Raw genomic sequence first — 20,707 nt, forward strand, 5'->3', positions numbered from 1 at the left:
TTTTTTTTCTTTATCAATACGAAGGTCTCACGGTCTCACCTATGATTTTACTCCCCTAGTACTACCAAAGCAAAGGATAACGTCTGGTGACATAAAACAGTATACAATAGACAGTTCATAGCAGGGATTATAGAGTACAGCTTTTCTTCCCTCCTCAGGTTGATGTCTCTGAAGTCTGAACCAATAGCAGTCACTTCTTAGCTCAGGTCTCTTAGCTATTTCTTAGGAAAACACTTGCATTTTAAAGTAATATCAAAGAAATGTCTGTACAACGAGCAGATATTTGTAGAAACAGAAATATACTACTTATGAGCGACTTCAGTGGTGCTGGAGTTGAAGAGAACACAAATTTACACTATAACAACTCGCAAATGCAGACAACTATAGAATTTCTATGAATTTCCTTTTCTTCTACAAGGCTAAAATTATACAAATTCTGCTGTCTCTGCACAGTCCTACCACATGTAAAACCATAATATGCAATCATACGATACTAAGATTTCTTCCATATTTTTTTTCTACTTCTTCAAGAAATTTTTCAGGTTCATCGACATATTCTTCAAAGTCTCTTTTTACTGATGCTGCTAGCTCTTCTTTACCAGCTTTTTCCAGATTTCTTACCATAATCATCAATGTTAGCTTATCAGGTATACAACCAGAAACTTTCATCTCATTATAGGTCTCCACCGCCTTTTCCACCATGTCTACTTGGAAATAAGCACCGATCAATTCAGTATATGCTCTTACATCAGGTTGTAAACCCTCTTTCTTCAGTTCATCAAAAAGCTCTTCAGCCTTATGAATCAGCTTGTTCTTTCCCAGTAGTAGAATCATGTCGTAGTAAAGGGGGAGATCTGGCTTGTATTCCTTCTTCACAAAGTCGAACACCTAGAGTTCTGATTACAAATCAGATGAGATACAAAACAGCAAACTGTACAGGAAGAAGTTCTTAACATATATGTATTGATGATGAAAAGAAGAAAAACGATTATATAACCATGATGTGCTTTCTTAGGATTATGAAAAAATGACGTGGGCAGGGACATGAAATTAATACAGAAAGGAAAAAGGGACAATCAGATGCCAATTCTGCTAATATCATGCCTCGTCTAATTTAGATTTGCTATGCGCCAATGCATTTCATGTTCAACTATCAAAGTAAATATTGAACGCAGCATCAAGTTGTCCCAATAAGTATAGAAATCTAGAAAAAGATCAAAACTGTAAACCTCAAACACGAAAATTTCATGAAAGCTCAACCAATGACAAAGATAGACAGACATTCTCTTACTGCTTCCTAGACATAACAGACGAGTCTGATAGTAAACTTAAGCACCCGAAGCAACCTTTGAATACACTTCTATTGTCTAAGATCAGACAAGACACAATGAATAGTAGCTGCAGCTTTCTCACAATACATACAAATCTACATACAGGCATAACTAATATTGTATGTTTCGGTTAGTCTCAAGATCAAGATTTTCGGTCCTCCAGTTCGCCAAAGGAGCCAATTTCTCAATCAAGGAATTATTTGGCAATTGGCATGCAAATTCAAGTAATTCAAATGGCAAACTAATAGAGCAGAAGTTTTCATTAATTAGTCTTTTTTTAAAAACTGTAATCTACAGGTTTTGGCAAAATGCTATCTGAAATTGATCTAAAATGAACTATTTCACCTAGATTATATAAATTCCAACAAGCTGAAGATTTTTCCCTTGTCCAAAACTTGATAATAAGAAGTAATTGATTAAAATAAACCATCTAATTGATTTCTTCTATAGTTTTCTGCTATTTCAATTACCAATTTAACCAGATAATAATAATCCTAAATTCCTAATAATAATTCAATTGACTGCCTAAGCAGTCTAAAATTCAAGTATAAAACAGGGCAATTTTTTCCCCACTTAAACTAATTATTCATCCACCAATTACAAAAAACAGGTTTAACAGCATTGATTACCGAAACCCATAAACAATTATCATTAATAAAATATTTTCAACCCAAGTTACAGTTATTATAGATAAGACGATAAACCTATTTTGAATTTAGTTGTCGCATTACTAGTTCAAATTACACTATCAACATTCAACACGACTATTAATTCCGGACCAAGAGAGAAACAAAAAAAAGATTAAGACTTTGAATAAAAAAGAGAGAAAGAAATGACCTGAAGAGCTAAATCCAAGTGATTCTGTCTCTGAAGTTCAGTCAAAGTATCCAACAAATCAGCCTTCAATAAACGAGTAAGTCTGGTATGAATTACATGCTGTAATTTATCAGGAGATTTAGCAAGTTTAAGGGAATGAACAGCTTGAATGGCTTCAGTGGAAAGAAAGCTTGACCTCCATAATGGTTTTTTGGGTCCAATTTTTCTCAAACCACAAGTAATTGTTCTTGTTTTTGTTGTAGTTGAGAAAGATGAAGAACCCAAATGTAGAATGCTGGGAAATTGGTGGGTTTGGGTGTGATTTGAAGGGTGTTTTTGAGGGATGTGTAGTTGGGTGAATTGGAGTTTCAGAGTGTTCATTTCATTCAAAAGTTCAAATTGTGTGAGAGAGAAGAGGTGGGGAATTTAGGAGATGAGACAGGAATTTGGTGGTTTCTCTTTTGGCAAAAACTCTATAAGTAATTCCTTTGTGTTAAACTAGTTGGATCGCCGCGTGCTACGCACGTGCCAACCAACTTTAAATGTAAATATTAAATGACTTTAAAATTAATAAAATGACTAATCACTTGAAAAAGATTTTAAACAACATTAGAATATAATACTACCTCCGTTAATTATTATATGCAACTCTGGGTTATTATTGATGAGATATAAAATATTTCAAAGTTACATATAATAATTAACGGAGGGAGTAACATTTTATAAAGACAAATTAGAGTTTTGTTAATGACGGTAAAAGTTTTCAAAGAAAGGCTCTATTTTTTTCATTATAGTTTTCACTAATTTTTGAAAGATAAGCTCTATTAGAATTAATAGGTTATGTTTTCTTTACATTCTATGTACGAAAACCTAAACTATTTTGGCTGAATTTAAATGTTTTGTTTGTTGCTAAAATTAAAATATTTTTATTGGACATGAATTTATTTTCACTAAACTATAATTATTTTCACTATAAAAAATTATGTTTCACTAATTTGCTATTGGATATGCTCTTTGAAATCAATGAGTTTTACTGTTTAAAATATTTATTAAATCTTACTGATTTAAGGTGGAGTTATCGTAATTGAACATAGCTAAATATATTGTACTCAATATTATAAAAGTTTGTTTATTCACTTTATTTTTACTTATTTCAAGTCTAATAAATTCAGACAAGTTTAATTACTTATGGGTATGTTTTATTTACCTGATTTTACTTATTTGAAGTTAAGTGAACTTATTATATTACCTAAATTATTATGAACTTATTAAAACTTATTTTACTATCTCTGTTTCATATTTTTTGCAACTTTTGCCAAAAATGGATGCTGCACATTATTTGCAACTAAGGTTTTATTTCCTTTTTAAGTTGTCATTTCTCTCTATCTTTCTCCTCATCTCCTGCATTCCTATTTTTCTCTCTCTATTTACACTCAAAAATAAATTTTTCATAGGAGTTTGTGCACCCTTCAAAGTTGTAAAAAATGTGAAATAGAGGTAGTAGTTGTAATTTGTACTTGAATAACTGTATCCTATTAAAACTTTTTTTTCTTAACTTAACTTATCTAATATATTAGACCTGAAACACGTGAAAACAAGGTGAATAGGACAGGGCCTAAGTTTATATATGATAAGTGCAGGAAAATTAAGTTTTAATAAGTTTAGATGTGTTGTTTCCAAAACAAATAAATATCATCATTCCACTTTAAAAAAAATCCCCTAAATGAAAGTCTTAATTTTTTACAACTAATTTTTCTTGATCACCTTTAATCAATCATATCCCCAAATTGAAAGAATTACACTTTGTCCAATTTATTGCATTTAAAATATCTAAAAATTATGCATAATACCATCTTTATTTACCACCTTTTAAAAAATTATACATAAGTAAAATGTGATTATTCATCTCAATATTTAAATTAAACGTAGCTTATAATAATATATACCAAAATATTATACTCTCTTCGTTTCACAATGATATTTCCATATGAATTTTTTTTACCATTAAAAATGGCAGATTATCTTCAATAATCTTCTGTATATATAAGAGCAAATATAGTCATATGGGGTCTAGTTTAATTCATCACGCTTAGTGCTTTATTAATAACTTAAATTCATAAACCTTGCTAATATATTGAAGATATTTGCGATCAAATATTTACACCTTATTAAAATCTTTAATTCTTTCCAAAATGTAAGATAAAACATCATCAACTAAATTAATCAATCTCAATATGTACTTTTATAAATTTTATTAACTTACTTTTTTTAGTGTTTATAGAGCCACTGGGGCAGGTGATGAGAATCTATCTTAAGCCATGGAGGGAAGCTCTAACCACTTGAGCTATATCCCTTGTTCTCAGTTTATTAACATGTGTTTAAGATATAAACAAGTTAATAGAGAATGTGTATTAATAAATGTGTCAAAAGAAACAAAAAAATAACCGGATGGAATAGAAAGAATACTGAAGTATATAAATAAACGCCAAGTAAATTAATTACAAAAATGCTAACTAATGTTTTTTTTTTTATAAAAACTAATGATTTTATAATTGGAAGGGATGCAAACACAAGCTTGTAAGTGATTTTTCCATAAAATAAACGTAGTCCTTACTATTATCGTCTTACTTAATGCTTTAAATTTTAATTGTATGAAAGTCTTTATATCTTACAAGCAATTAGATAAGAATATTACACTCTCAGTTTCTTCTTCTTCTTCTTTTTTTTTTTTAAATATTATCGCAACATTTACAAAACATACTTTTGCACACACTCTTTTGACCGTCTTTTGTAATTTATACACTAAAAATAAAACATTAAAATCGTGTGGGATCTTGTTCGAATTTCCAGGAATATATTTTCATAATATCAAAATTTAGATTTTCTTGAAAATATTTTTGGCAATTCAATTGACTTAATTAAATAAGAGGTAAGTGGGGTGGTTAGAGTATTAAACAATTATAAAAAAAAATATAGTAGGTTTAAAAGTTTATTAAAAAGTAACGAATCTGAGGGGGGGAAGTAGTAGTGAATTTGAGTGGGGATCATGATAGGAGAGATAATTACATTATTAAAATGTAACACTTATTAAACATTAAAAAAAATGTAACACTTACTAAACAAGTCCACATTTAATAAGTGTACTAATTAAAATACGGAGGGGTACTAATTAAATTAAAATACGGAGGGGGTAATATGTAAAGGCAAAAAATGGAAGGGAAAAAAAAAATGTGCATGATAAACAAAATAATGTTCCCTTCAGTTCATAATAATCTTTCTATTTACAATCATATGATTATTAAAAATGAAATAGAATCCTTTAAATTTGTCTTTAAGTATAAGAAAATAATACATAGGCAAATGAGGTCTGGTTTTACTCATATCAGTGGGTACAATATTAATATTAAATTTTTATAATTTATGCTAATGTGAAATTAAAATAATTAGTGATACAAAATTAAAATCGAAATACAAAATAGGAAGATTGTTGTAAAACAAATGGTGTAATATAAAGTATTAAAAATAAAATTAAAAAAGAAATAAAATTTTAAAAAAAATAAATTGGTAAGGTGTCCTATAGTCTATACGACTATACCTATTGGCTATAATATCTACAGACTACAATAGCTATCCATGTAACTATAGAGGAGAATACTTCTAAAAAAATGAAGTTTATCACATCATATTAGTAGGACATGTTTGGTATTTTGATAAAACAATAAACTGTAGTAATACCCTTTTCAACAAAATATATTATTATTATTATACTTACATTTTGGAAGGAATTAAAGATTTTAATAAGGTGTAAATATTTGATCGCAAATATCTTCAATATATTAGCAAGATTTATGAATTTAATTTAAAATTTTGGTACTAATAATAAAACATTAAACTTGTGTTAAAAAAGGTTAATATTAAAAAAAATAGCAAAAAGGATAAAGTTTTTTAAATAAAAAAGTTAAAAAAAAAAAAAAAAGGAAACAACCTGATGAGTAGTGATAGACCACTACCAGGTATGGGCTCGTTGGGCCCATACCAGGGGTAGAAATGTAATTTCACGTAAAACTTACCCATGTTGTAAAAATGGAGTCTCTCTCCTCCCAATAACAGTATATAAATTATATATAACAGTATAAAAATCAAGAATAACAGTATACAAACCAATAATAACAGTATAGAAATTAATAATAACTGAGCACCGACAAAAAACTACCGGCGTCAATTTCGACTGAACTCATCGATTTCCAGCATAGAACTCACCGTTTTTAATGGCTAGAGCCATAAGTTTGTGTCTCTTGTTTTTGGGTTATGTTTTTTTTGGGTGGTTTCCGGTGATTTTTAATGGAGGTAGTTGCATATTTTTGGATTTCGACCAAGGTAGTAGCCGGTGGGGTGGGCTTCTTGTTGTCGGAGGTGAAGGTGCGGTGGGCGGAGGTTTGGCCGGCAATGGGAGCTACCCATGGAGGTGGGGAAAAGAGTTTAAGGAAGGAAGAAGATGAAGAGGAAAGGGAAAAAAAAAGGTGAAAGAAAAAAAAAATGTGGTATTGGGTAATATTACCCATACCATGGTAGTGGGTAATACTTACTCACAACCTGATGCAGGCAAAGTTCCACGTGAATATAATTCCAGTGGGACGTGGGGTCTATTTTTCTCACCCACCAAAATTTTATATGCAAACAAACTTGTAGGATATATATGGTATTTTGAAGAAACAATCTACTGTAGCAATGCCCTTTTTCACCAAACCAAGTATTCTCTTTTTAGAATGTTATAGATGTTTAGGGTTGTTCAATGGCTCAAGATTATATCGAATTGGATCAAATTGAATTGGACCGAGGGTTTAAAAGTGAAAAATAATTCGTGGAACTTGAGATTAGGCGAGTTATATGAATGGATCAAATTTGGACTGAAATTGATAAAATCGGTCTAACCTTAAATCAAGTTGGTTTTGATCGATTTTAAACATTTTTGTAACTTATTACATCATATAATAATATGGACTTTAAAAATAAATCTTTTTTTTTTAATGAGTTGAATGTATAATATCTCATGATATAAGAATTTTCACATAACACTGAGGGGGCGTTTGGTATAGTAATTTTAGATGTAGGAAACAGATTCAATTAAGGATTTCCTTTTCTAGTTGTTTGTTAATTGTTATAAGTTAAAAAGTAACAAATACCGTTTTCGGAGGGTAACAAAATCCCCTAATTTGTTACCATTGACAAACTAGTGGAAACAAGATACATTTCCTTAATCGCAATCTCCTCAAATTGTTTCCACTCCACTAGGATACCAAACATCTTATGATGGTAACGTTTACCATTACTCTTTCCCTTACTTATTTGAATCCTTTTCGTTTCATTTATAATGTTTATACCAAACACTCCTAAGGAAAAAAAAAAGGAATTATTTTAGATGTTTTATTATTTCATTTTTAACTCTAAAAAAGAATTGAGATGATCCACAATCAATGGTAAATGGTTTGGTTTATCTCAATTTATTTATTTATTTTTGATGTGATTTAAGTTTTTTATATTTTGGTGTATTCATACACGTATCAAACTGTTGGTTTGAATTGAGTACCAATCGGATTGGTATGGTTTGTAATGTATATACGTATTAGTTTTGCTTCAGATCGGTTTCTTTGACGTGATTGAGTTTCCATGTATGTGGGTGATATTCATAGTTTCATACACCTATCGGTTTGAATTAAGTACCATTCAGATTGGATGGCTTGTTATGTACATATCCCTTTTGATTCAGGACGAGTTTTCTTTGACGTATTTGAGTAGTATTCATACACCTATCAAACCGTTACTAAGCAAAGCTTAAGCAAAAGTTGATAGAAATTCACCTTATAACTATAATTCGAATCCTACTAACTACAAAAATGCTTGGAAGTAGGGTTTTTTTTTTTTTTTTTTTTTTTGACCTCTACTCTCAATCGAAAAAAAATAAAAAAAATATGTTGTTTTTCAAATTTTTAAAACAAATTAATTAAAATCTTTATATTTTATTTATAGGGCTTAAAAATTAGAAAATCTCTAAAGTCAATTCACCACACAATCGATTGTCATCAATGGGGATATCACCATCGAAGAAAGTCAGCCACCATTTTCGCTCCTCCCCAGAATTCACCTCTTCCTGCAACACCATCTTCTCCGATCTCCAAACCCTAACTCACCATACTTCTCCGGGCAAAATCTTCGCTTACCAACTTCACGACGCCACTCTTCGTCTCCACAATTCTCTCTCCTCTCCTCTGATTGCCACGTGGTGTCCTTCCCCTCCTTCACGCGCGCAAATCGACGGCGCGTATCGCTCAATTCGCCGGAGTTCTCCGCCGGAGGAAACCCTAGGTTCCGACGAGTTTAGAGAGTTTGCTGTTGTTGTGTTTACTGATGCTGTTGTTACGAATGCCTCGAAGGCGGCGGCGAGGAAGGTTTGTGTTGGAGTTGCTGGGATTGCTGGGGTTGGTATGGTTGGGAGAGTTGGTGGTGGTTTGGTTGGTTCTGTGATTGGGGTTTACGTGCTTGGGATTGTTACTTCGGCTTATCTTGGATTGGGTTAGATCAGTTAATTGGATTAAGGGTGTGTTCTATTCACCTTTTTAAAAAATAAAAAAACGGATTGATCCGGGTTGGTTAGTTACTTAGTTACGGTGAAAAGAACCCACCCATATTTGTTGAATGTAAACCAAGATTTGTTTTTTTTTTTTTTTTTTTTTTTTTTTTTTTTTTTTTTATAGAAAAGAAACCATGATTTGTTAAATGGTGTTAATATTAATTAGTTTTTACTAGTAATTGTAAATTTGGTTATTATGTTGTATCAACTAATTCTATAATTAACAATGTAAAGTTCGACCTGAGTTCTTGTATATTTTTTTTTTTTTTTTTTTTTGTCATTTTAGATTTGTAACATTTCATTTTGATTTTAATCAAATCTATGTTGCTTTGACTTGGGTATACCAGAAACAAGTGTTAAAGATTCAATACGGGTACTTAGTTATTCAATGAAGAGTCCAACTAGCATAGCTTAAAACGGCTTTTGTTTCTTTACTAGTCTCTTTGTAAGATATTCCAAACACGACATAAACTTGGAAGACAATAGACATTATATCTCCCTGTAATTAACCAATTTTTACCAACATATGTTGGTATAGCTCTAAAGCAGCGCCTTTCAAATAAAAAAAACTGTGGCACTGAGATGCAGTTGGATCAAGAAGTAACTGCTAGAAAATGGATGTATTATCTCTTTAGTTGGAAAAAATTGACACTCATTCACATTGTATGTTATAAATATGCAAAGCCAATTCAAGAATAAGCTGATTTTGTACATTATTTAAGGGCATGTATTAAGATGTACAAAGAGTCGCAATTATATTGGAGAAGAGCTAGCTAGCTTGCATAGTTTAGCTTCCACCTCGAATCACAGGAATAAGTAGTACAAACTACAAAACGAAGGAGTTGGCGTGTTCATCAGTTTTCTATTCCTCTGTCTCAAGACCTGGTATGTATTCCAAGCTTACATCAAAGATAACCGGACTATTGGGTGCAACACGAGGCCTTCCAGGAGCTGAGGTCAGGCCTTTTGGAAATGCCAACTGCTCAACAGAACGGAAACAGATTAGCTTTTCTTAAGCTAAATAACAAACAACAGCCAAGCATAAGATCACATTTTAAAACATGAAAATTAGTGTTAAGTTAGAACATTTGCTGTTTGAGTAGATATAAATCAAACCAGAGAAAAATTTGAAATCAAGATAAGGCGAAAATGCTCACAGGTCCAGGAATGTAGAGTCTCCGTTTACCACCAGCTTTCATTGTAAGGAGTCCTTCGTCAAGTCCCTTGATCACCTGTTCTAGCAATTAACAATATTAGCAGTAATTCGAGAACTAATGTATCAAAATTAGAGGAGGTTGACTATTTTTATTGATTTATCCAGGAACAACTACTCAAAAGTGTATATTACATCAAGGACTCTCATTTACCTGGCCCGAGCCAACTCGAAAGATGTAAAGCTGATTCTTCTCAAGAGAACTGCAGCAATAGGTTCAGTAATAAACCACTGATACTTAAATTTTGTAAATACTTGTACAAAATAATTCAATTGACCCCTTAATTTGACAAAGATAAAATGATGCAAAGTAATCTGATAAGTAAATCTTAGTTATTACCTGTCAAAAATCTGTCCGGAAGGAACCATTGCAACATAGTTTGCAGCAACCTGCAGTCAAACAAGCTACATGATTATAACATGAAAGTTGTCTGTAATAACAAGCATTTCTGATGAAATAAATAGTTTTAAGTAGAGTCTGTAGTTGATTTCAGACTTTAAAAACAGTTTCTCACACACTGAAAATTTCTTAAATATACCTGAAAGCCAATTGGTGGACTCGGACCATCACCGATCTTAATGTCTTTGTACTGCAATCCAGATTCTGTTGTTACCATGGGTACCTTCAAAGAAGAGGAAACTTTGAAATTAGTACGTCGTATAGAACATAAATGAAGATCAATATGCAAATTAATACTTACTATGCTTATAAACCTCGATATCTATCAAAATTCTAATGCAACTACAGCTACATGTTGTTTGTTTAGATACAAAATAGTTTGGAGGGCTTTCGGGGCACAAAGGGGTTTGATCATTCAACCTCAAAGGTTTGGTACATCATGGTTAATAGTCTTAAAAACTCAAAGGAAAAAACTGTGGATTAACAGAAAAGATTGGCCCTATTTTATTAGCTGCCTCATGAATCAATTGTAAAGAAAGTTATGCAGCTTTTGATATCAGCATCAGAGCACGGGATTTAACAAGGATATCGTGTTTTAGCAATGGATACATACAGGCATTATCCAAAACTACATTGGCAAGTCCTCACCCTTTTAGTTTCGTGTTTGTTATAACAGACGAGGGAGAACACAAGGGAGACTGGGAGAGAGGCAACAAACCAGAGCTCACAGCGAGGTTCCATCCTAAAACCAATTGACAATAGGAGGAGTAGCCCGCTTGGGTTATTATAAACTTAAAAGCCCTTTGATTTCTTTATCAATTGCATAGAAATATAAATGTAAGATGACATGAAATACATAATATTAGTGCTACAGTTTTTCGAATGTGTAATTAATGTAAGTTATTCTAGTTATAAAGAGAAGGCTTAGTAAAAGGTGTAAGCAATCTCACCTACATTTTCAAGCTCCTTCTCACAGGCTTCATCACATAGTTTTGGCTTATCCTCTGGAGGCAAGCCTGCAGCATTCGCGGTCGCCTCATTGGAGCCTATTCTGAGACAAGAAAGTCCAAGAAGCAATCCAACAACATTCCGACGATAATATAAATTCAATCTAGAGCCTTCCATAGATGACATTTCAAGTGGAGCATGTCTCATTTTCGAACATCGAATAACAACACATTGTGTGTTCTGTTTTGCCTTGTTTGTATAATAATTGGTCGAACCACTAAAAGCTACAAAGCCACCCAAATTAGTAAAATGGATAAATACATAAAATCAAATAAATTAACTCAAATAGCAAAATGCAGCTTATTAATAAAAGATCGATTTATGCTAAAGAAATTCTCTAAATCCCAAATTCGACGATATTAGGATAGGCAATGTGACTATTATTTCCGAACAGACGGGGTTTTATAATTTAAAAGTTCCCCTCCTATTTATTGAGCATATAATACTGAACCCAAAAGCAAATCAATTAATTAAATTGATAACAAATATGAGAAAAAGAGGGGAATTTGACATTAATGTAAAGAATTTGATTAAGAAGAGCAGTAAAGACCAGGGAAAGGAGGAGAGAGAGAAGTATACCGAGAGGGGAAAGCAGAGCAGAAGCAGCCATAGTTGTCAAAGTGAAAGCTTCTGTAAGCTAATCCTGTGTAGTGTTGCTACTTTGATTGAATGGATAATGTTTCTGAGGTTGAGAAAGACGTATTTAACCGATTTAACGGAACAGTCAATTTTCTTTGTTAAAACTTTTTTTTTTTTTTGGAAATTTTGTCTAGAACTACCCTAAAGATAAGGCCATTTGTGAATAACTACCCATTTTTTTTTTCTATTTGTTTATAACTACCCGAAAGTTACAAAACATTTGGGTAACACTACCCATTAATGTTTTCCGTAAAAAAAAACGTTAATGAGACCCACTTTTTCATTTTTCCCACTTAATTAAATCCCCTAATTACTTTTCTCTCCTCCCTAATTAACTTCCCCTAAACCCTAGAAATCAAAACCCTCAAATTTAGACATCCTACCAATTACAATGGCCAATTAGATATCCTACCAATTACAATGGCCAATTAGTTATTAAAATGCAATTAAATCAATCTTAAAGTCAAAATAATCGAAACCTACAACTCAATTTAACCCATAAACCTTAAAAATCAAAACCCCTATTTTTTTTTAACCTATAAACCCTAATCCGAATCACTAATTTACACTGTAATTATGTTAATTGCATTCAATTAAAACTTGTAAACAAATACAACAAACAATGAATTAAAAGGTAAGTGTGAAACATTACATGAATAATTGAGAATTTGTGTTCAATTGATTGAGTATATGCTCTTGGATTTTTTAAGTGAGAATTGAGGAAAGTTAATCAGGGAGGAGAGAGAAGGTAATTAGGGTATTTAGGGGAGTAAACGGAAAAGTGAAAAATTAGGCCTAATTACGTCTTAATTGGACGGAAAACGTTAATGGGTAGTGCTACCCAAACGTTTTGTAACTTTCGGGTAGTTCTAATTAAACAAATAGGAAAAAAATGGGTTGTTGTTCACAAATGACCCCATCTTTAGGGTAGTTGTAGACAAAATTTTCTTTTTTTTTTTTTTCAATTAGGAATTTTGGATGGAGTTTGGGACTTTGGGTTGATCCACGGCAGGTCGGACAGGTTCAGGTTACAAAAATATCCTTTTAACTCGCCTTGGGTCAAGTTGGGTCACTTCAAGTCGGGTCAATTTCATGTTATTATTTGTCGAGTCTGGGTCAAGTCAAATTCAGATATGTTCATATTCGGTTCGAGTTCAAAACGGGTTTAATTGGTTTTGTTTTGGTCGAATGACTTTAGGTCGGGATGATTCTGGTTTAGATGATTCTGGTTCGGTTACTTTCGTTTTGATTAAGACAAGGTTGATTCAATATTAGTCAATTTCGACTAGATCTTTTTAGTGTTTACTCGAATTTTAGTTGGGTTGACTAAATTTAATATTCAAATAAGGTCATTTTTTGAATTAGAGTAATCATAATTTTTTTTTTTTTTGAGAAATAATTATTAAGCTTTTACCTTATTATTAGGTTGATATCAGGTCATCTATGTGTCACTTTCCATATCATATCATTAATAATTACGGAGTATTAGTTTTTTCATTGAATTGGTATCTATCATTTTTATCTTTTAGCCAAATATAAATTGTATAATCGATAACTTATCATACCTAAGTATTTGATTGGTGAGGATCGGAACATATTCAAGAGAAGAAACCTTAGCTTCTAGAACGTGGAAATCAAATGGAAAACATCAAAATTAAAAACTAATATCTAAATTAAATCAAAACCCCCAAGTAAAATGCATTATATTATTAAACAATTACTTATAATGTCACGACGTTAAAATTTTTCTAACTAGACATTAGACATATACAGATTACAAAAAGTTAATTGGGAGCATCGCCCAGGATATTCACTAGTTACATATAGATACATGTAATTAATTACCTTCCATCAGCTAAAATTGAATCTAAACGTGGATTATACAAGTCAACCTCCATACTACTACTACAACCACTAGTAGTAGTACCGGATCTTGGATATCCTTCGAGCAATGTTTCACAAACACCGTCTTCTTGAAACGATCCATCCTTACTACTCCACGATGGCTGCGAGCCTAGTCTCTTTATCGTCTCGAGCTCTATGGCAACCTCCTTCATGCTCGGCCTGTCTTCGGCCTTGACCATTAAGCACCACGTAGCTAGATTAGCCATTTGTTGAATTTGCTCGATTGTACCCTCACTTACTATTGTTTTGTCAAGAATACTCAACAATTGACCTTCTTTCATTTGAATGATTAGGTGCATAGCAAGACTAGTCTCATCATCGGCCCTATCATAACATATTGCTCTTTTTCGAGTTATTAGCTCTGCTAAGACGACACCAAAACTATAAACATCGCTCTTTTCAGTTAATTTCCTTGTTTGCATATACTCCGGATCCAAGTACCCCCATGTTCCTTGTACCATTGTGGCTATTTGACCTTTGTCCTCCGGAACCAACCTTGAAGCTCCAAAGTCGGCTACCTTAGCCGTGTAATTATCATCTAAGAGTATGTTCATCGACTTCATATCTCTATGAATAATCGGTGTTGAGATTGTGGTGTGCAAATACGACAACACATTAGCAACCTCCAATGCTATCTTTAGACGTGTGTTCCACGTTAAAATCGATGCCTTCACTGCATCGACTAAGTGGTCATATAACGTACCATTGGTAATAAACTCGTACACCAATAGTGGTACTTCGGTCTCAAGACAACAACCTAGTAACTTGACCACATTTCTGTTGTTGATTTGTGATAAAACAAGAACTTCGTTGATGAATTGCTCAACTTGGCGTGGATCCACCTTGAGTGATCTTTTGATCGCGATATGTTGATTGTTATTGGTTAAAATTCCTTTGTAAACAATGCCGAAACCTCCTCTTCCAATCACATATTTTTCACTATAATTGTTCGTCGCTATTTCAAGATCTTGTGCCGTAAATACCTTTAACCCGTCAATCTTACGACCCGAGAGTTTCTGATGTAGAAGTAAACCTCCATTTTGCCGGAAAAACTTTTCCCGCATTTGTTGGTTTTTAATTTTTCCGTTTTTCCAATACAGAATAAAACCAACTACAAGTAGAATTATCATAGCACCCGCAACGCCTACGTGTGTGCCAAAATCATAAATCATCAAATAAATTAGAAAAAAAAAAAAAAAAAAAACACTTAGTGACTTTTACATCTATACTTGGTATTTAAAATTTATAACCACGAATCTAAGAAAGACACATGTCTCCATTCATTCTATTACACTTCTCTAACCATAGTGACATATGTCATCTTACACTATTAATTTTTTTCACACCATTTTTTAAAAATTATTTCATTAAACTTATACTTCATCTTTCATATACATTTCATCTATCCCCTTTAATTCAACCTTTTCCTATTCTCTCTTTAATTTTAGCCCTTCCACCTTCTATTTAAGCCTATTTTTCGATTAAAGTTCCAAAATTTTAATTTCTTTAATCATGTTTCCGATTACATATTATACCCTATAATGACTTACTGATATTTCCTCACTTATCTCTCAATACAATTTTTTCCGATTTCATATTATACCCTATAATGACTTACTGATATTTTCACATTTATCTCTCAATACAATTTTATATGAATAACCCGTACATTACACGGACCAGAAGACTAATTTTATTTAAAACACAAACATTACTACATGTCACGAGACAACGACACTTAAATTAAGTAGTTAGGTCTTTATTACCTGCTGTGGCCGCAACGGGTATGATCCAAGACTTTTTATCAGAACTGCAAGGTTGGGCTTTAGTCCCATTCCCGTGGAAGCCCTTTGGACATTTGCAATCATAACTTCCAATTTGATTGACACAATACTCTGGCTTCTCACAATCATTAGATTCCTTGCATTCATCAATATCTGAAAATAAAAGAAATTTAATATTCATGAAGCTAATTAAATTGCCAATAATTACTTTTATTAAGCATTCAATATTTTTTTAAATGGTCAAAATAGTACAGTACCGTAGTTTGTTTTGGATAGAAACATGAATTGAGACAATTAATCACTAGTAGAGTAGTAGTAATTTAGCATGTATGATTGTATGGGGTAGAAAAAGGTAGATTTGTTAATTTTAAAAAAAAAATATTACCAATTTTAACATAAAAAATAATTGTAAAGGATACAAATAAATGGAGTAAAGAAGCTAGCAATTTTGTGTTAGTAATAAAAAAAATGAATAAAAACACATTACACATTTAGGTTATGTTCATATTTATTTAATTTCAGTTCAGTTCAGAGCAGTTCAACTCCAATAAGTTAAGTTCAATTTAGTCCAGTCCATCTCCTAATTTCCTTCTCTCATAAAATATTCAGTTCAGTTCATTTCAGCTCCAATCAGTTCAGTTCAGTTCAACTCATTTTAGTAAATGTGAACAGGCCCTTAGGCATATCTAGTTATCTACCTTACATGATTTACAATAATTTTTTTATTACTTGGTAGAATATAATAGAGAGATTAGTTGAATGTAGAAAACATATTTTAACCAAAACAATGAATAAAATTGGAAGGGTGAGCGGTGAGCCCATAGAAAACAAAATGTGACCTCATATGTAGGGATTGGTTTTAGTTTAAACAATTTTAAAATCAAATGTTACAAGTAGAAATAAAATAGACTATCAAGTAGCATGATAGCTTATTAGCTACTGTCCAAAGTTCAAGTGGCAAATGCTAAATTCAATATTATTTAGCATGGTATAGAGAATTAGATAATTTTTAAATCATGCTCGATTTTTTAAATTATTAATGATTTTAATATAGAAGTTTTTAGAGAATTATAACACAAATGGTCAATTATAAATATTATCTTCAAAAAATCATTATTAGTATTATTATTACATAATGAATTTCCTAGGCAAAACTAAAAATAGATAGATAGATAGTATACAAAATAAGAAAAAAAATTTATAATTTTTTAATACACCTTACCCATTATTTTGTTGTACCACACTATAAATCTGTACCCATTTTATGTTTAAATTTCAACTTAATCTGTGTATTTTTATTTATTTTTTATTTTTTAGTATAGTCGTCTATTCTTACTCTAATAATAATTCCATAATATATTCCGACTTATTTTTTAAAAATTATACTATACTCCATAGTCAGTTTTACAAATGCAACGAACTGCTATATGAAGTTAATTAGACTAATAAATTAATTTTACTTTAAATAGTAATGGAGCTATATAGCCATATAGGTAGAGAAGATAATATAACTTAAATAGCATGCATGTGGGTGCTATTGTGCTAAGCTAAGCCATACTACGTATGAATGCCAATTTTCTAAACCAAGTGGCCAATTGGGTGATATTTAAAAATCGTGTACCATAAAGTGGCCATGTGGCCTCTCTACGCAGCTACTTTGCTTGCCTACATTTGGTGTTCAATGAATCATATTCATGACCATATTAGATTGGAGATTGAAATTTATCCATGCAATTACTACCTCCGTTTCATATTATTTGTAACGATTTAACATAAAATAGAAAAGAAAAATGTCTAATCGTTGTAAATAATATGAAATAATATGGATGTGGTATTTCAAGACGAAAATGAGTGCAAAGTGAAGTTTTTATTTTTAGCATAATGGGTGACAAAAATATAGTCTTATATATTCATATAGAGTAATTCGTGACAGATTTATTTAAGACATGACAAATGGGTCATTCAAGTCGGGTCAATTTAGGTATCAGGTTAAGTTTGGGTCAAGTATGTTTGGGTTGGGTTGAGTATGTTCGGGTCGTTCATATTGTGTTGATTATTGTAGATCAAGCTAAAATTGATAATTTTATTTGGTTTGTGAGTTCAGCACAGTTGGAGATGAAATAATTGAATTATATATGGCACCAGGTATTTTTAATTCGCGACGTTTTGGGTATCGAGTTTATTCGGGTCAAACAATTCAGTTTAAAATTAGATCGGGTCAACTCCCGATCAGATCATTTTTGGGTGGGGTTGACTTTGAGTTGGGTTCATCGGGCCGGGTAATTTCGGGTATCGGATTATTAATATCATAACGTAGAAATATCTTTGAAATTATCATCTCCTCTTTAAGGAACAGTCAACAATGAAACAATAAATTAAAGGAATAATACTTAAAATTTGAAATGAAACCAAGAACACCAGAAAAATTTAATTAAGATGTACAAAAAATCATACCTGCACAACCTTGAGGAAGATAAGGATTCCCTATAAATCCAACCTTACATTTGCAATGATACCCTTGTTGGTTAGGTGGATCAACACATAATGTGTTACTTTTACACAAAAAACTCCCATCTTTTTGTGCAATTGAACAATTTTGTGATCCAATTGCCCAATTAAAAACCACAGGAATCTGAACTCTATTTTCTCTAAAGAATTTCAAGTCCCTAGTTAAATCCATTTTATTGTACCTGTACTCGTTCACCGCGGCCGGGTATGCAACGCTACACGGGCTGAACGGCACGCTACTATGGTTCGAATAGCTTCCAATTGTGGTCGATATGTTGGTCACTTCATCCGGGAGTGAGGCTATACAACAGCCAACCCCGTTACACGAGTCATCGGAGACTTCGTCTAGGGTGCCACACTTAGTCATGCATCCGGTTTGGTACGGCTTACCATGCCGTACCCCGGTGAACCAGACATAAGTGTCGCACCCCATGGCAATTAACAAGTTATTAGTACTAGAGATCGTGAACCCTCGTATGTTGACTAAGGCCGTGTAATTACTGTTGGATTGATTTTTATTGTAACAATCGTACGATATGTCACGTCTAATGCATATTTCACCCGTAAGTACGGACGTGTTGAATACCGCAAAACTCGTATCAAAATAGGCCGTTGGTGGTGTCATGGTACGATCACACGATATCTTGAAATTGTTGTGAGGGTCTTCGTAGTAACAACCATCTTCCAACCCAAAGGGATACGGAACGCTAACGTTTCCACACTTATCGGGACAATGCGGAGCCAGGACTTGCGGTGGTGGTGGCGGCGGTGACGCTATTGCACCTCGTGCCACATATTGTAGTACCACCCAAAACAAGAAATTTTTTGTAAGATGAACATGAGTTGGATAGCTCATGGCTTAAGGTTTTTTTGTTCTAACCCAAAAATTAAAGGTCAAAAGTGTATATATATGTATAGAGGTGTCAAACCCGAACCGACCCGAAAAAAATTATCCGTTTCGAACTGTAACCGATCCGATTTTATCCGAGAAATTCAAGACCCAAACCCGAACTGTAACCGAACTGAACTCAACCCGAATCCGAACTTGACCCGATCTGAACTTAACCCGACACCGATTTGATCCGACCTGAACTCAACCCGAATCCGATTTGACCCGACCTGAACTCAACCCGAACCGATTTGACCCGACCTGAGCTCAACCCGATCCGAAATTGACCCGACAAATAACCGATCAGATCCGATCTGTTTTGACCCGAACTGATATTAACCCGACCCGATTTTAACTCGATTTGATTTTACCCGATCCAAATTTAACACGACCATAATTGATTATTGACCTTTTTATTCAAGTTCTTATAAAATATATTTACTAATTATTAATAAGTTAACTTTTTTACTAAAAAAAAATAGTCTGAAGTCTTAAATTTACTACAAACCCATCATGTGAGACAATCTGACCAAAAAGTAGGTGGGGTCCATATAAAGAGCTCTTTCTTCCTATCTCTCTCCTTTTTCCTCTCTCTACCATGTGTTTTTTAGAACATTTTAATTATTGTTATGTATTTACAAATACACAACATTCCTTCATTACTACTTCCTCTACAACTGTGCATTATCCTAGAATTATAGGCATTATACATCGTACGGTTATATACACACTAAATACATATGCAATAATTTATGCTCAAATAAAAAGAATGTACGTAGTAACAATTAACTATCAATATGTATAATGTCAAGTTTTTAATATAAAAATTGAATTAGTAATAAAGTAATTCTAACAACTCTAACAAATATCTTATACAAATTGAACTAGTAATAAACTAAACTAATAGTACAGTACTCATAACCTCGTAAGATTGTACAATTGATGAAGAGTTGTAACCTTGCAATAACCTTAAAAAATTGATATTCTTTTTTGTATATATCACCATATGTAACTATTACTCGTTAATAACTTAATATATCACTAGCTTGGTCTCACTTATATAAGTATGATAAGTTATCAATAATTATTCAATCTCAATTTTTCTTTAAGATAAAAATTATACATAACTTGATCAAATGAGAAAACTAAAACTTTGTGCTTCATAATTAATAATCATATTGAACCAATAATAAGGTAAAAACTCAATAATATCTCTAGATTAAAAATAACCTTATTTGGATATGAATTTGGTCAGCTCGACCAAAATCCAGCCAAACACAAAAAGGAATTGAATTGAAACTGACCATTTAATGAATCAACGGATCAACCTTATCTTAATCAAACCGAACTTGACCGAATCGAAATCATCCGAACCGTAATCAACCCGACCCAAATTCATCCGACCCGAAGTTATCCGGTTAAACCCGTTTTAAACCCGATCCAAATTTATTCGATCCGAAAGTGAACCGATCTGGAGTTGACCCGACCCATATCCGACCCGGACTCGATAGACCATGACCCGAATTTGTCCCGACCCGAATTTGATCCGATCCGACCCGACCCGAGTTAAAAGGATAATTTTGATC

General features: G+C 32.5%; 4 protein-coding genes across 4 annotated transcripts; 1 reads left to right on the forward strand and 3 right to left on the reverse strand.

Moving 5' to 3' along the window:
* Window positions 1-333: 333 nt before the first annotated feature.
* LOC145630416 (uncharacterized) lies at window positions 334-2,631 on the reverse strand. The gene is made up of 2 exons (XM_081682675.1): window positions 2,169-2,631; window positions 334-888 (listed from the first exon to the last, which is right to left on the reverse strand). Exons 1-2 carry the CDS (start codon window positions 2,526-2,528, stop codon window positions 484-486), a joined length of 765 nt encoding a protein of 254 aa, XP_081538801.1. The 5' UTR covers window positions 2,529-2,631; the 3' UTR covers window positions 334-483.
* Window positions 2,632-8,230: 5,599 nt separating this feature from the next.
* LOC145632576 (uncharacterized) lies at window positions 8,231-8,722 on the forward strand. The gene has a single exon (XM_081684940.1). The coding sequence runs from the start codon at window positions 8,231-8,233 to the stop codon at window positions 8,720-8,722; it is 492 nt and encodes a 163-aa protein (XP_081541066.1).
* Window positions 8,723-9,376: 654 nt separating this feature from the next.
* On the reverse strand, window positions 9,377-12,105 carry LOC145631859 (peptidyl-prolyl cis-trans isomerase FKBP16-3, chloroplastic-like). The gene is made up of 7 exons (XM_081684071.1): window positions 11,976-12,105; window positions 11,343-11,620; window positions 10,528-10,611; window positions 10,329-10,378; window positions 10,143-10,191; window positions 9,933-10,007; window positions 9,377-9,754 (listed from the first exon to the last, which is right to left on the reverse strand). The coding sequence occupies exons 1-7, from the start codon at window positions 12,004-12,006 to the stop codon at window positions 9,638-9,640; spliced, it is 684 nt and encodes a 227-aa protein (XP_081540197.1). The 5' UTR covers window positions 12,007-12,105; the 3' UTR covers window positions 9,377-9,637.
* Window positions 12,106-13,808: 1,703 nt separating this feature from the next.
* Window positions 13,809-19,090, reverse strand: LOC145630417 (wall-associated receptor kinase 5-like). Its single transcript, XM_081682676.1, has 3 exons — window positions 18,179-19,090; window positions 15,707-15,877; window positions 13,809-15,084 (listed from the first exon to the last, which is right to left on the reverse strand). Exons 1-3 carry the CDS (start codon window positions 19,086-19,088, stop codon window positions 13,877-13,879), a joined length of 2,289 nt encoding a protein of 762 aa, XP_081538802.1. The 5' UTR covers window positions 19,089-19,090; the 3' UTR covers window positions 13,809-13,876.
* Window positions 19,091-20,707: the final 1,617 nt, after the last annotated feature.

Source organism: Chenopodium album, chromosome 5, assembly GCF_948465745.1.
Source record: "Chenopodium album chromosome 5, dcCheAlbu1.1, whole genome shotgun sequence".
NCBI lineage: Eukaryota > Viridiplantae > Streptophyta > Magnoliopsida > Caryophyllales > Amaranthaceae > Chenopodium > Chenopodium album.

Bases quoted from the DNA above. Each gene is read 5' to 3' on its own strand.
- LOC145632576 (XM_081684940.1), top strand. From the start codon at position 8,231: ATGGGGATATCACCATCGAAGAAAGTCAGCCACCATTTTCGCTCCTCC.
- LOC145630417 (XM_081682676.1), bottom strand. From the start codon at position 19,088: ATGAGCTATCCAACTCATGTTCATCTTACAAAAAATTTCTTGTTTTGG. The intron at 15,878-18,178 runs GTATGATTTTTT...TTTTATTTTCAG, and splicing joins TCTTCCTCAAGGTTGTGCAG to ATATTGATGAATGCAAGGAA. The intron at 15,085-15,706 runs GTAATAAAGACC...GCACACACGTAG, and splicing joins ACCCGTTGCGGCCACAGCAG to GCGTTGCGGGTGCTATGATA.
- LOC145630416 (XM_081682675.1), bottom strand. From the start codon at position 2,528: ATGAACACTCTGAAACTCCAATTCACCCAACTACACATCCCTCAAAAA. The intron at 889-2,168 runs GTCATTTCTTTC...TCAGAACTCTAG, and splicing joins ACTTGGATTTAGCTCTTCAG to GTGTTCGACTTTGTGAAGAA.
- LOC145631859 (XM_081684071.1), bottom strand. From the start codon at position 12,006: ATGGCTGCTTCTGCTCTGCTTTCCCCTCTCG. The intron at 11,621-11,975 runs GTATACTTCTCT...GTGGCTTTGTAG, and splicing joins TGCTCTGCTTTCCCCTCTCG to CTTTTAGTGGTTCGACCAAT. The intron at 9,755-9,932 runs GTGAGCATTTTC...TCTGTTGAGCAG, and splicing joins GACTCTACATTCCTGGACCT to TTGGCATTTCCAAAAGGCCT.